General features: G+C 41.9%; 1 protein-coding gene across 1 annotated transcript in view; it reads left to right on the top strand.

Moving 5' to 3' along the window:
• Nucleotides 1-11,562, top strand: part of DENR (density regulated re-initiation and release factor) — a 31,019-nt gene extending 19,457 nt beyond the window's left edge. The window contains exons 5-8 of the mRNA XM_077461865.1: nt 800-877; nt 8,261-8,377; nt 8,469-8,608; nt 11,293-11,562. Coding sequence (XP_077317991.1) covers nt 800-877; nt 8,261-8,377; nt 8,469-8,608; nt 11,293-11,337 — 380 coding nt within the window. The 3' untranslated portion in view covers nt 11,338-11,562. The remainder of the gene's footprint in view (nt 1-799; nt 878-8,260; nt 8,378-8,468; nt 8,609-11,292) is intronic.
• Nucleotides 11,563-15,843: the final 4,281 nt, after the last annotated feature.

A 15,843-nucleotide genomic window follows, 5' to 3' on the forward strand; every position in this document is an offset into this window, starting at 1 on the left:
CTGCTGAGAGGGCTGACATTTTTCCTTGGTCTTTCTTCTGGGTTTGCGTGCTTCGGCTACATGATTGGCCAGAGCCACAATGACATCACTCCCGTGCATGCGCATGAGAGCCCTTGGTTCCGGCTTGAAACTCTGAAGGTCCGACACAGTATGCTGGACCTTTAGAGCGCATGTACCAGTGACGTAACTGGTTGCAAGCAGAGTGAATAACTCCTAAACGGTGCACGTATAGGAGATATTCATTTTACCTACAGGTAAGCCTTATTATAGGCTTATCTGTTGGTAAAAATCACCAAGCGGTAGGTAAAACCGCTTTAACAAATTTGTATCCAAGACCACAGGTCATCTAGCCTAGATGCCCTTGTGATTCCTTTTGGACTCAATTCGAGTTGATTTATGCCTTCTCTCCAATGAAGATCCTTCCTAGACTGCTGTACAAGAGAAGGGAAAGGGCTCTGGTGATTCCCATTGTACCTAATTGACCCATAACATGGTATGCAGTGATACTTTGACTTCTGGCGGACCAGCCTTGGCGCTTTCCAGACAGACCAGATTTACTGACCCAAGGCCTCCTATTCTATTCTGCTTCTCAGTCCCTGGTTTTAACAGCATGGTTTTTAAAACTTTGGTTTAGAAACTTTGTCAGTTTTTTTACATTGAAATGTGTGTTCCTTAAATGTTACTTTATGTGCAATGACACATTGGTGTGGTTTTTAATCATGAAGAGTGACACAGTAGAAATGAAAGTACTTGATTCTGCTTTTCTCCCTAATTATCTGTATTTTTCTTTGATTTAAAGGGAATTCTCCTAAACAGGAATTTGTTGGTGAGGGCCTAGGGCTAGCTGAGGAGGAGGAGAAGAAAAAACAAAAAAGAGGTAAAATGTTCTAAATTTGTCATTGGTCACAAATTTGCCATTGCGCATCATTCAGTGAGAATTTTTCTTTTAAAACATTTTTTTTTTTTTGTTTTTGAATTCCTTTATTTATTTATTTTTTTGGTTATTCAGCTGAAACTTAATAAATAAGTATAAAAGGGACCTTTTTAAGGCTAGTTTCTTGCACCTCTAGAAAAGGCCATACAAAGTCAGATTTGATCTGTCGGATACTATACTTATTCACAGCTATATAATACTAGGGCCTACCTAATCTTTCTAACCAGTCCCTACACTATGGAGTCGGCTGTAAATCACGTTAATTTGAAACAAATTAGACATTTGGGATGATTTACTAAAACTGGAGAGTGCAAAATCTGGTGCAGCTCTGCATAGAAACCAATTGGCTTTCAGGTTTTATTGCCAAAGCTTAAATTAACAAGCTGAAATTTAGAAGTTGATTGGCTACCATGCACAGCTGGACCAGATTCTGAGTGCTCCCGTTTTAGTAAATCTCCATCTCTGTGTTGGGTGTATTTAGAGCAAAGTGAATTATGTGTGGTAATCACTTTTACTCATCGCCAAATGTCAGAATTGAAATAGCAGCCTCTATATTTCTCTTAACCACCTGCTGTGTGTGTATGTATATATGTGTGTATGTATATATGTGTGTGTGTATGTGTGTATATATGTGTGTATATATATATATATATATATATATATATATATATGTGTATGTATGTATGTATGTGTATGTATTATACACATATACATACACAGCCTCATATTGAAGTGATTCCCTATAGTAAAAGTAATCTGAGACGCTCATTCACTTTTTCAGAGAGTGACCCCAGATTATAACCAGTTTTATCTCAGCAATTCACCCGGACCAAAATCTGACCAAGTGGCGGATGTGATGCATAAAGATTGCCCTTTCGTCATCCTAGACCAGTGATGGCGAACCTTGGCACCCCAGATGTTTTGGAACTACATTTCCCATGATGCTCATGCACTCTCCATCACTGCCCTAGACCATTGCAATGACCTGGAGGGCAAATTTGTCTTTCTGAAGGGTATCTTGTTTGCACGTAAACTTACCCTCATAGCCCTTTATGCGCCAAATACCCAGCAGTTGGCATTCTTGGATAGGGTCTTCTATACTCTCTCCACGTTCCTTGAGGAACAATTGGTCGTGGGGGGGATTTCAACATTAGCCCTGACCCGCAGATAGATACCTTTTTTGTCTGGCCGTTCCACACACTCATTTGCATTTCTCAAACATTTTCGTAAACCCCCTACATGCCCAACATCTGGTTGACTGCTGGAGAGTGCTATATCCCACCATGAAGGATTTTAGTTACTATTCCGCCACACATAATGTGTACACAGGTATAGACCTTCTGTTGGTGGACAAACACTTTTTGGAATCCACTCTCCACTGCGTCCATCGGATCTCTTACCATTTCTGACCATGCAGCTGTCTCCGTCTCCCTCACCCCTTTGTCTCCGGATGTATGACAATGGATTTGGCGACTAAACAAAATCCTGCTTGATGATGCTGTGGCTCAGAAGCGGGTCTTGGATACTATTTCTTTTTACTTCAAGGAGAATTTGACGGGGGAGATGGGGATGGCTTTTGTGTGGGAGGGACCCAAGGCTGTGGTTCATGGGAAACTTTATTGCTCAGGGCTCCAGGCTAAAAAAGGCATGCAACAGAGAACTACAGTCCTTGTTGGTTAAACTAAGGTCAGCAGAGCTTAAACATAAATGCCAAATGACTCCGACCATGCACACTGACCCTTTTGTCCCTTAGGGAGACACTGTTCACCCTATTGGAGACCCACATATGGGATAGACTGCGACATGTTTCACACAAATTTTATGTGTTTGGAAATAAATGCGGGAGACTTCTAGCCAGGGCCCTCTGACTCCAACGCACATCCAGTCATGTCCATAAACTGCAAACCGCTTTGGGATCTCAGACAGTGCTGCCCTCTAAAATTGCGCATGCCTTCCGGGACTATTGCGCCCAACTTTACCAACTTCCTGCCATGCTCGCTGGTCAAACACCACTGCAGAAAACGGAATGCCTCTCACATTATCTTGATGAGGCACTAGCTCCTCAACTGACAACAAAAATTAGTGAACAAATTGATAGGCCTATCTCTTTGTTGGAGATCGAGTTGGTGATTAAAGACCTGCCCCAGGCTAAAATTCCGGGTCTCGATGTGTTCCCCAATGCTTACTAAATTCTTCCCCCTCTTTTCTAATCATATGGTAGTGTATTTTAATACCCTAGCTTCAGGAACTCCTCTCCCAAAGGAAGCACTGTTAGCCCATATCACGGTCCTCCCAAAAGAGGGGAAAGACCCTACCAACCCAATTTGCTATAGACCGATCTCGTTGCTAAACACCGATATTAAGATTTTGATGATTAGCGAATCCGCTAAAGCCTATTATGCTTACGGTGATACACTCCAACCAAACTGGCTTCATAGCGGGGAGGGAGGCAAGGGACAATTCCAACCGAGTTAACAGCTAATTCATTGGGCGAAATTACAACAGACCGGATCACCATGCCTTCTGACGCCAAGAAGGTGTTCGACAGGGTGGACTGGACGTATCATCGGGCGGTATTGTTGAGATTAGACCTTGGCCAAAATATGCTTAGGTGGATAGGCTCCCTATATAGTTCTCCGAAGGCTCGTGTAAAGGTAAATGGAACTCTCTCTGACCCCCTTCCCTATACAGAATGGGACAAGACAGGGTTGTGTCCTGTCCCGCTTAGATTTGCCTTCACCCTGGAACCGCTGTTAACTATGGTCTGGCTAAACCCTAACATTAAGGGTTCAAGGTGGGGACGACGGAACGTAAGCTGTCGGAGTATGCCGGCAATGGTTTATTCTATGTCGTGGTTCCGCTGATTTCCCTTCCCAACATAATGGCTGAGTTGCAGAGATTTCACTCCCTTTTTAAAATTTAATTATAGCAAGTCGTAAATTCTCCCTCTTGCTATGCTCCCTGCCATGCATCTTTCTCTTTCACATGGTGTAGTTCCTCGTTAAAATATATGGAGATTTTTCTCCCAGCCGAGTTTTCACAGTTGTATAACTTTTCCCCCTTGCGTTCCACAATTTAAAGTGCACCTACTGAGAAGGGATCGCAATACCTTTTCCTGGATGGCCCGAGTCAGTATCCTAAAATGAATATCCTGCCAAAAGTACTGTTCCATCTTCAGATGGTGCCTCTTTCACTACCCAGATCCTTTTTCTTGGCCATCAACAGTCTGTTTTTAAAGTTTATCTGGTATGGTCAGAGCCCCCATCTCGCTTTACGCACTCTGCAGCACCCCAAATGGTGTACTTCCATGCGGAAGTATTATGAGACGATTGCTTTGCAGCGGATATTAGACTGCCAACACCACGCCGCCACCAAATCCTCAGTCCCCCTTGAGAAATGTTTAGCAGGGCGCAACCTGTCTAATGCTCTGTGGCTCCCCTGGGACTGTCTGGGCCGTTCGGACTTCGTGTCTGTCTCTGTCCATGTATTGCAGGTTTGGGACACCTTGAATGCTAAGATGCTGTTGTTGCCCCTTGGGTCCCCACTTGCACCCCTGTGGGGCTTCCCATGGTCCACTCCCGGGGAACACCTCTCCTACTTTTGCATGTGCGGAAGGTTCATACATGGGGCCTAGTCTCCTTGGAATGGCTCTGTTCTTTTTGGTCAATTTCCAATGGATGAGTGGTGCTACAGACAGTTGCATCATTTTGTTCATAGTTTGCCTCATACCATTAGACCCCCCCATTCTCCCTGACCCCGTTTGAGAAACTATGCAAGTTTACAGACCCTATCTCAGTGCTTTATGAGATGTTACGGCCTGCTGAGTCTCGGAGTAAACTGGTTTATATACGAGAGTGGGAGAGAGACCTGCAGCATATGTTCACTGAGACACAAATAGATCACTTATACAACCTTACCCACAAAAGCTCTGTAAACACAAAGATGAAAGAAAATGGCTTTAAGTTATTGACCCGGTGGTACAGAGTTCTGGCCACACTAGCCAGATTTTAACTGGCGGTTCCTGATGTCTGTTGGAGGGGTTGTGGGCCCCGTGGTACCTACCCACACATATGGTGGGAGTGGCCACAGCTTAGACCCTTTTGGCAAGACATCAGGGTCCAGATAAAGGTTATACTGGATATTGATACGAGCGACTCCCCATTGTAGTTTCTGCTTCACGTGCCATCCATTCCTCTTAGCAGCTATCGTAAATCGGTGTTTTGCCACACCTTTTAACTGCAGCCAGGTGCTTGATTCCTGTACATTGGGAGCCGTCTCGTATCCCCGGTCGATCTGACTGGAGTCGTCTGGTCAATAGTATCATGGCGGCGGAGGAATGGATGGCAGCGTGCAAGGACAGATACAAAAAGTTTTACAGTATACGGGCCAACTGGATCAATTTCTCCTGTGTCACAGGTGCCATAGTTTTTATTTTTTATTTTTTTTTGGTTGGGTCCTGCGTGGTACATACCCACGTAATGTTCTACTAATGTTTCTAATTTCAGATAAAGTGCTGATTAGTTTTGTTTTTGTTTCTGTTTGAGGGTTGTTTATTTTTATTTATTTATTTTAATTCCTCTTCCCATGTCACAATTGGTGCACTGCTCATGGTACTTTGTTGGTGTATAGCCCTGATTTGATACCCAGGTTCTCACGCACAATCCCCCAGGTTGTAAGGGTATAAATAAGATGGAGTCTTATGATGACTACAACTGTGTGTACTAAAGAGTTTTCTAAAACTAATGTTTCAGACTGGTGATTCGTGGTTCATTACCCTTTTGTATATCCCCCCCCCACCCCCCTCAAATCACACACACACTTTTACTGTATGTCTCTTCTTTCTATGTGAAAAATTTAAGCTAAAGATTATATTAAAAAAACAAAACTGATCTCTCCATTAAGAGGACCTGTCACGGCCCATGCTATCACAAAGGATGTTGTTCATCCCTTGCGATGGCAATAAAGTTGATAAAAACAAAAGATTGGTGTTAAAAAAAAAATAAAAAAAAAAGGAATTTAAATAAAAAAAAATTTTTTTTTAAAGCGCCTCCATCCCTCTGTGCTCACACGCAAATGGGTCCTGTACCCTTCTTGCCGAATATGTGTTTGGAGATGTGAGAGGAAAGTTTGTTTTCTTTTTTCTGAATGCAATCCCTTCCAGAGCACTATAGTACAGTTTTTGCAATGATGATCTGTTGCTGATTTGGTGTGGTGATCCAAAGGATATTTTTAGTTTTGTGGATATGGTGAATATTCATCTTTGAATACAACAAAGACCATATCAGTTTTTGGGATGTTGCCCTGGAAGGGGATGGCAATAGTGCCGATATTTTGTACTGAAACATGGTGAAAGGAGACCTCGGGTAATTGTACCCTACTGGCAAGCAGTTGCCACCTGTATCATACAATAAAAGCTATTACAGTAGGGGAATTTATATGGCCTATGAGGATAGCTCTGAGAATGAAAATGAAGTGGTGGCCAAAAGGCGAGAATGTTTGGGGGTTCCAAGTAATTTTCTGCTATAAAAATGTGAATTTTCCCATGTATGAGACAAATGTAGGAATTGGCCCGGTAGGCAAGTGGTTAAACCTGAACTCCGGGGAAAAAAAAGAGCAAAATATATACTTCTTCTTTCTTTTCCCCTTAGACAAAATGAGCATATTATTCTTGCAGCTTGCAGCCTCGTTGGCTAGGGGGAACATGAAATGCAACTATACAGTACTTGCATTATTTCTCACTCCCACTGGCTTCCTCCCAGCTGCACATCGGTCACCAAAAACTGCTTCTCTTTCCTGCTCCATCAGTCACAGGGACTCTGTAGTATTGTAGGTGAGGATGCTGGGGTTCTGCCTACAACCTGGGGCATTGAAGAGAAAAGTGCCATCTTAAAAAGATAAGTATAGTTGCTTTTTCTGTCTCCCCTAGATGTAATAGGCATCAGTAACCCTTGAAGTGGGGAGGGAAGACTCCCATTGCATGGATCGTTTAATATTTTTTGCTGAGTACAGCGTTAAAGTGGATGTAAACTCTCACATATACCCAATGAAGGGAACCGCCTCAGATGATAGAGATTAAACAAATCCTCCTACATAAGCTTTACATGTATATCTGCTATCTTCATCTTTATTTACTGTTTAGAAAGTGCACATCAATTTTCACTTCCTCATTTAGCAGTGTAGTGTTGGATTACACAGGGAGGCTGATTGGAGGAAAGACACACACCCCCCTCCAGATAGGCCGAGACCTTCAGAGCTCTGCTGTAAGTAGAGCAGTTTTCTGCTAATCTATTCATAGCACCCACCCTGACACAAAATTCAGGCTGCATTTATCATGTGTCGAAGAACTTTTGTTAGAAGTTATCAGGCTGATAGTAGAATGGAGCAGGAGAAAACCGCACGACTTGGGGCTTTGAAGAGAGATGAGAAAAAACTGCAGATATATGTGCCCAGCACAAATTTCACGAATCGGATTTACATCCACTTTAAGGTCCAATTTAAAATGCAGCGGTACTGCAGCCATACTGTTGCTAAAAAAACACACAATTATAAAGCACGGCGATGTGCTTGGTCCTCTGCTTGCTTCAGGACTCCAAATTCATCAGAACACTATTGGGCCTTATGCGCGCTGGATGTGTTTTCAGCTTTTTTTCCCCCTGCCTCTAAATGCCTTCCTGCACGTAAGCTTATGTATCCATGTACACACAGGTGTTTAGAGGCAGGAAAAAAAACACTGCCACTTAAGCGTTAATTCATTTCAGTGGGCAGAATACATGATTTTTCTGGCAAATTAAATTTAACGCTGAAACCCTTCATGTGGCTAAACCTGTTACACACTTGCGTGTAACGTGTCCATTTTTTCTGCCAAAATGGCCCTGCCAGGAGGAAATTCATCTAGGAGAGAAATGTCCAGTGTGCATGAGGCCTAAAAAAATGTATGGAGTTTGTATGGTGTGGAGGTCGGGCTGGCTCCCTTTAAACAGAGAGCACTCTCTAGAATACTGAAGACTAATGTAGCTTGCATCTTTTAAATGGGTCCCAAAATGCAGGCCAGGATATGGAGTAACCTTGCAGAGTGCAGATGGCAATATCCATTCTGTTATAAATAAGCCCCTTAGAGTAGGTTTTGTTAGGGAAAATTAAAATATAGAATTTGATATTTTGGGGATGGCTTATTCCGAAAAAATGAGGTTTGTCGGTTCAGACATTGTGCCCCCAAACTTGTGTAACCTTTATATCATGTACCCCCCCTCATTAAAGAGATGATCTGTTGACTATAACAAAAAAGGTGTCTTGAGTATAACCTTCTTCTGTTTCGCAACTGTGCAGGTGGCAGAGGACAAATTAAACAGAAGAAGAAAACTGTACCACAGAAGGTTACGATAGCTAAAATCCCTAGAGCAAAGAAGAAATATGTAACAAGGGTATGCGGTTTAGCCACGTTTGGTAAGTATAAAGTTCTGTAGCGTTGATGTTTTGCTTATATGCTGTTGCTGACTATACTACAGAATCACTAACTTTATTTATTTTTGTACAGAAATTGATCTCAAGGAAGCACAAAGATTTTTTGCTCAGAGATTTTCCTGTGGTGCCTCGGTAACTGGGGAGGATGAAATCATCATTCAGGGAGACTTTACAGATGATATTATCGATGTAATACAAGAAAAGTGGCCAGAGGTAATTCATACAGATCAGAATCGGGTGTTTTGTCTTGCATTAGACTTCCTTTAAATTGGTTCTAGAGGCAGAAAGTTTTTTTTTTTCCCTTCAATGCATTCTATCCATTAAGGTAATTCATCTTTCTGGGTGCAGCTACCCCTCCAGCCTCCCTTTGTACTTACCTGAGCCCCATCTTGATCCAGCAGTGCACATGAGAGCAGAGGCTCTCCCAGGACTCTGTCCCCTCATTGGTTCACACAGCAGTGGGAGCCATTGGCTTCTGCTGCTGTCAGTCACAACCAGTGACCGAATAAAGCAGAGAATGGAGGGCAGGATCGAGTAGCACTGTGTGAGAGAAGGGACAATGTCCATTCACGGGAGTACTTCTCCAGTGCTTCCATAGCAAGAGGCTTGCTGTTGGGGGCACTTGGCAGGGGGGAGGATTCAGGGCCACCAGGGGACCCAAAAATAAGAGGATTGGAGCTGCTCTGTGGAAAAATATTGCACAAAGCAAGTAAGTATAACATCTCATTTTTTTATTTTATTTTTTTTAAGCACTTCAGCTCCAGAAGGTTTTACCCTCTTAATGAACAGAGCATTTTTTTGTGATTCGGCACTGCGTCGCGTTTAACTGACAATTGTGCAGTCATGCAACTCTGTACCCAAACAAAACTGAAGTCCTTTTTTTCCCTCAAATAGAGCTTTCTTTTGGTGGTGGTTGATCAGCTACGCGTTTTTGTTTTTTTGTTTTTGCGCCATAAACAAAAAAAGACCGACAGTTTTAAAAAAAATGTAGTTTACTATAGTTTATAGTTTACTTTTTGCTATAATATCCCACATTTATTAAAAAAAATGAATTTCTTCATCGGTTTAAGATATGTATTCTTCTACATATTTTTGTTAAAAAAATGCAATAAGCGTATATTGATTGGTTTGCGCAAAAATTATAGCATCTACAAAATAGGAAATGGATTTATGATGTATGTATATGTTTTTTTTTTTTTTTTTTTTTTTTTACTTGTAATGGTGGTGATCTGCGATTTTTATCGGAACTGCGACATTGTGGCTGACAGATCGGACACTTTTGTGACCATTGACATTTATTCAGCAATCAGAGGTAAAAATAGCCACGATTACTGTGTAAATGTCACCGGCAGGGAAGGGGTTAACACTAAGGGGCGATCAAGAGGTTAACTGTGTTCCCTATGAGTGTTTCTAACTGGGGGGGGGGGCTTACTGGGACATAACGACTCACAGTTCCCGACCACTGGGAACATTAGATCCCTGTCTTGTCACCTGTCAGAACAAGGAAATGCCTTGTTTACATAAGCATTTCCCCGTTCTGCCTGTGTAGTAGGCAATCGCGGGCCACCGGAAGACATAAAGCCCTCCCGACCCTGGGCACGCTCCTGCAGCATGCAGTGGGAGCGAGTGCCTGGTGTCGGCAGCGCACGCCCACAACTGAGCCTGCGCAAGCCATCGTACACCTACAGCGATTCACGCAGGAGAGACACTGTGCCAATTTAAGTTAGAACCTTTAGAATCGCTTTACATTTTCTTTTAGTTAATAAAGTTCTTGTGTTGCTTTTGCATTCACATTTGCTTTTATGGGGAAGATAGCCCACCTCCAAATAAAACCTATGTACATGTGCGATTAGTAAGGTAGTGTAAAAACAGCGATTTGTTATGCCTGAATTTTAAAAACAAAACGTTTTCTCTTGTAGCGAACAGAAAAATGTCTTTGACGTTTTGTCATGACTTGCTCCTGAAATTGAACAATGTGTATTCTGTGCCTATGTACTCTTTATCTTCATAGCTGTATATTTGCAGTGTGAGAATATCTGTAGTGTACTGCTCATTTTTCTTTTTTCCTCGCTGGAGAGAAAGCTTAAGTGCAAGCATTTCCCTGCTCCTGCTTCTTTTGTGCATTCATGTTTACTAAACCTTTCCTGTTGCTTCTTGACTGTTCCTCCTCCAATCACCAGATTACCCGCCATCAGGGTGGGGGACAGCTCTGACTTGAGAAATTAAAGCCGTGCCTCTACCAAGATGGCACAATCCAGGTCCTCCTTTCTACACAGCCACAAAGACAGCATATGGTCTTCACTGCAGCATTTTATTCTTGAAATTATACATTTTGAGGTTATCCTCTACCAGTGAATTGTTAAACCTGTCCATGGATCCTGCTGTGGATATGTGGATTGGTGTGGTATTCCCTGTTTCAGACATCCCCTCCCACTGATGAGGTTTTTTGGCATATCACAGCCTAGCTTTACAAATTGAATGTTTTTTCCGTGAAGTGGTGAGGCCATCCATTGGCAATCAGAAGTGAGGCATGTGGACAGGTTTTCAATGTCATCTGTAAGGCTCGATTCACACTGGAAACTGCTGTGGACTGCACAGTAATGCTGTGCGTTCCTGTTCTCTGTTTCAGAGACGAATCGGGGCTCAATCTTTCCTGAATTCAGCCCTGAAACTGAGCCAAAGCCTGAGCCGTTTGTGCAAGCCGCTCCGCAGCCGCCCTGGAGATATGTGAACCGGCTCCATAGAGCGACGGTCACAATGCAATGCGGAGAAAAATTAATCTGCATCCAATTTGCATAGGTGTGAACCCAGCCTAAATTGTGAAAACCTCTGTTTTGTTAGACACAGTGTCTCTGTTTTTTGGTAAGGTGATGAAAACCCCCTTTTTCTCTTTACAGGTTGACGACGAAAGCATTGATGACCTCGGAGAAGTAAAGAAGTGATCTAACATCGTGCCTGTTACATTCTAGACAATATAGCCAAAGTGAGCGAGGATTCAAAGAGCTTTATGTGTCCTCAGTCAAACGTTACTACCCCGTTCATGGCATCTGTCCCACTGTAGAAAGCAACCCTTTGGTTTTTATTTTTAAATGCTGAAGTTAAGGTAACCAAGTTCCTTCATGCAAGCGCATGATATGTGTTTAGATTAATAAAAATGGTTTTGGTCATTACCGCGTAATGTCTGCTTCCTTTGTTGGTGCAGAGTGTTCAGATCTGAGAGAAGATGAAACATCACTTTTAATAGCTGACATTTATTTTTAATTTTTGTTTTTCACATTCGTATGTTGTTTTTTTTTTTTTTTTTCTCCTGTAATGTTTTGTAAATTAACCTTGAACATATCATATGTTTCCTTACTATGCTATCTAGTGAGCAACTAAATTGTACTAGGCATGGACTTGTGCCCTGCATACTTGTTTCAGGTTAGTGTCCTACAAAGTAATGAGACTAGAATTTGTACGGCAGCCCTGGAGCCTGCCTCCTTAAGCTCCCGTTCATACCTATGCAAATTAGATGCGGCTTACACCACATCCAATTCGCAGGACATTTTAAAATACATTAATTTGAATGCATCTGGTTCACATATGTGCATTGCATTTGCACTGCGCTTTGCACAAAAAACGTGCATGTTTTCTGGGCATTGCGGTGCAAATTACAACCCATTATCTTCTATGGGAACGCAGCTGATTCGCAGATGCATTCCGTTTTGAACACAAATTCTCTCCTTCTCCTCACTACACCAGATACAGTAGGTCTCGGTCTCAGCTGGTAGCTAGTCAGACTGTAAATCAGCCAACAGGGGGTGTAGGGTAAAGGCACAGCTGCCTGAATTTTAGGTGAGTTTGAACCATCCTGCAGGATTGGCAACTGGTGGCCACCCTATTTAAAGAAGTCTTCAGAAAAACTGGAAGGCTTAGCAGCTATTTGCCAAACATTTACTCAATCAATATATAAAAAAAAAAAAAAAACTTGCACCACAACATTTTTAATGGTGCTATTAACACAAGATTGATATTTGGGTGCACATACTTTTTGGTATGTGCTGGCAGCTTCTTTCTTTTGGACTACTTTCATACAAGGTAGAGCCACAGAAAAAGTCCATGGTTTGTACTGGCTAGATGGCTGGAGGCCACCATGAGTTTGAAGCATTAATAGGAATGGTATATAAAAGTCAGCCCTTGTTCTGAAGCTGTACAATACACTTTATTGGAAAAACAGAAAAAAGCATCTAAAACAGCAGTGCTAATGTGTTTCAGCTAAAGAAGGTCTTAGTCAAAGCTATAGCTAAGGCCTTCCTTGGCTGAAACATGTTAGCATTGTTGTATCAGATAGTTTTGACTCTCTTCCAATAAAGTGTATTGTACAGCTCCAGGATGAGTGCAAGCTTTTATATACAGTTGCACCGGACGACATGTAGGAGCCTCAACCGTAGCACCACCACACTTGCATAGGATCCACTTGGGTTGAGTGCAGTGAGTTCTCTTGAAGCTAATCCAGGGATAGAAGTATTGTGCCAACATGATTAACCCTCTCTGCAGCTGCAGGGGCTTGTGGGAAAATCTGTCTTTTTTTTTTTTTTTTTTTTTTTTTTTTTTTTTTTTTGCCTCCTTGATTTTGAAAGCTTGTCAGACAAGAGCAAGTTACCATGCAAGTGCTGTCAGATCTCCAAAGCATGTTTTTAAAATGTGTGCTTTCTGCAATCAGGAATCAGTTAGAATCTGTCAGTGGGTGTGTAAATTAATGATTTGGGAAAGAAACCCCCTATGTGTAAAAGTTTAACCACAGGACATGGCATTCTTCAGAATAAAGGAACCTTTGTTTTTGTTTTTTTTTGCCCTCTGTGTATCTGCAGGGGAGGTTCACCAAATTTGTCCTGGGGAGCATTGTTGCTAGGATGTAAATTATGAAAAATTACAAATAGCTAGAAGCTGATTGAAAAGAAACTGAACAGATTCTTCTAACCACACAAGCAAGGTATATGGAGGAATCTTCCCCACTGTGCTATTGAATTCTGACAGCAGGGACTATTCTCCTGTCAGAACACTGATCAACACTGCATCCAATTGGTGGCAGCTGCTGATTGACTGACTGAAAAATGGCTAACATTTGTTAGTCGGTTGTTTCGAATTTTGTTGAGCAGGAATGGCCATAGATTCATCTAAATTCAGCCAATCGCTGAAGAGCTTAATATTGATTCTTCTATGGCCAGGCTAAGATTTGGTCAAGGAAAGTTTTTTGAGCCATTAAAACTTCCAAGTCCTCTGACAAGCTTTTTGACAGGGTAAGGGGAATATTGTTGAGGTTTGCAGATTTATGGCTCTGCATCATCTTGGAAAAAGTGGGGAAGCTGTAATCCATTTTACCAAGTTAAGGCTGTTTTTATAAAAAAAAAAAAAAAAAAATACTTTAAAGAGGAACTGCACTCTTTGTTATAAAAACATCTTTGCTATTCTGAAGCTTCCCTTCAACCACTTTGCATATATTTTATATATAATATACAGTATCTCACAAAAGTGAGTACACCCCTCATTTTTGAAAATATTTTATTATAGCTTTTCATGTGACAACACTGAAGAAATGACACTTTGCTACAATGTAAAGTAGTGAGTGTACAGCTTGTATAACAGAAAATTTGCTGTCCCCTCAAAATAACAGACAGCCATTAATGTCTAAACTGCTGGCAACAAACGTGAGTAGACCCCTCAGTGGAAATATCCATTTTCCCTCCCCGGTGTCATGTGACTCGTTAATGTTTCAAGGTGTGTTAAATTTTGTTTGTTTGCTCTCACCTCTCTTATGCTGTTCACTGGAAGTTCAACATGGCACCTCATGGCAAAGAACTCTCTGAGAATCTGTAAAGAATAATTGTTCTACATAAAGATGGCCTAGGCCAGTGATGGCGAACCTTGGCACCCTTGATGTTTTGGAACTACATTTCCCATGATGCTCATGCACTCTACAGTGTAGTTGAGCATCATGAGAAATGTACTTCCAAAACATCTGCAGTGCTAAGGTTTGCCATCACTGACCTAGACTATAAGAAGATTGCCAAGACCCTGAAACTGAGCTGCAACGCGGTGGCCAAGACCATAGACAAATTGAAACGCCTAAGGTTTGACCTCATATTCTATGGTTTTGGTAAATTTGAAGGAAAAAAATCAGCAGAAAATCTGATGGTGTGTATGGGGCTTTAGGGCAGTGCTCGACAAAACCCGGTCGCCAGGTCGCATTGGCGACTAGAATCGGCGACCTTGCGCCTGGGGCAGCATAGCTGGGGGTATCCCGTCTCCGTGGACCCCCCCCCCCGCGCGATCGCGTCGGGCCGCGCCGCAGGCGGCCGGTAATTGAGCCCCCGGCTTTGAGGCCTTCTGTGATCCTATGGTTCCTTCTGGAATCTGGCGCCCTCTTGTGGTGGCCGTTGGAATTACAACCAACAATGCTAATTGATTTCCTGCCAGTCTTTCTCCATCCCTTTACTTAGAACCCCTAAACAAAACAAAACAAAAAAAAAAAAATATATATATATATATTTTTTTTTTATTTTTTATTATTTATTCTAACACCCTAGAGAGTAAAATGGTGGTCGTTGCAATACTGTCTGTCACACCGTATTTGCACAGCGGACTCACAAGCGCACTTTTTTGGGGGAAATTTTTTTATTTAATAAAAAAAAAAGACAACAGTAAAGTTAGCCTATTTTTTTTTTTTTATATTGTGAAAGATAATGTTACGCCGAGTAAATCGATACCCAACATGTCATGCTTCAAAATTGCGCCCGCTCATGGAATGGCGACAAACTTTTACCCTTTAAAATCTCCATAGGCGACGTTTAAAAAATTCGATAGGTTGCACGTTTTGAGTTACAGAGGAGGTCTGGGGCTAGAATTATTGCTCTTACTCTACCGATCGCAGCGATACCTCACATGTGTGGTTTGAACACCGCTTTCATATATGCGTTCGCTTCTGCACGCAAGCTTGGCGAGACAGGGCGCATTTAAAAAAAATTTTTTCTTATTTTAACTTTTATTTAAATTTTTTTCACTGTTCTTTTAAAAAAAAAAAATGTGTGTCACTTTTATTCCTATTACAAGGAATGTAAAAATCCCTTGTAATAGAAAAAAGCATGACAGGTCCTCTTTTATATATGAGATCTGGGGTCAGAGAGACCTCACATCTCATATTTACACTAAAATGCAATTTAAAAATGTCCCTCTAAGAGCTATGGGCAATGACTTGGAGACAGGTGGGGGGCTGGGGGCTATCTTCCCCTCACTCGTCTCCATGTCAGGCCAGGGACAGGTCCAGATCGCCGTCACGGACCTGGCTCCTAACTTTTTTAGCTGGTTCCTAGATTCCAAGCAAATTTGTCAACCCCTGCTTTAGGGGATGGATTACTGTGGTCTGATGAGACCAAGATGAACTTATTTGGTTCAGATGGTGTCAAGCGTTG

The sequence above is a fragment of the Lithobates pipiens genome, unplaced genomic scaffold, assembly GCF_037356315.1.
Source record: "Lithobates pipiens isolate NorthernLeopardFrog02 unplaced genomic scaffold, aLitPip1_a1.2 Scaffold_3, whole genome shotgun sequence".
Taxonomy (NCBI): domain Eukaryota; kingdom Metazoa; phylum Chordata; class Amphibia; order Anura; family Ranidae; genus Lithobates; species Lithobates pipiens.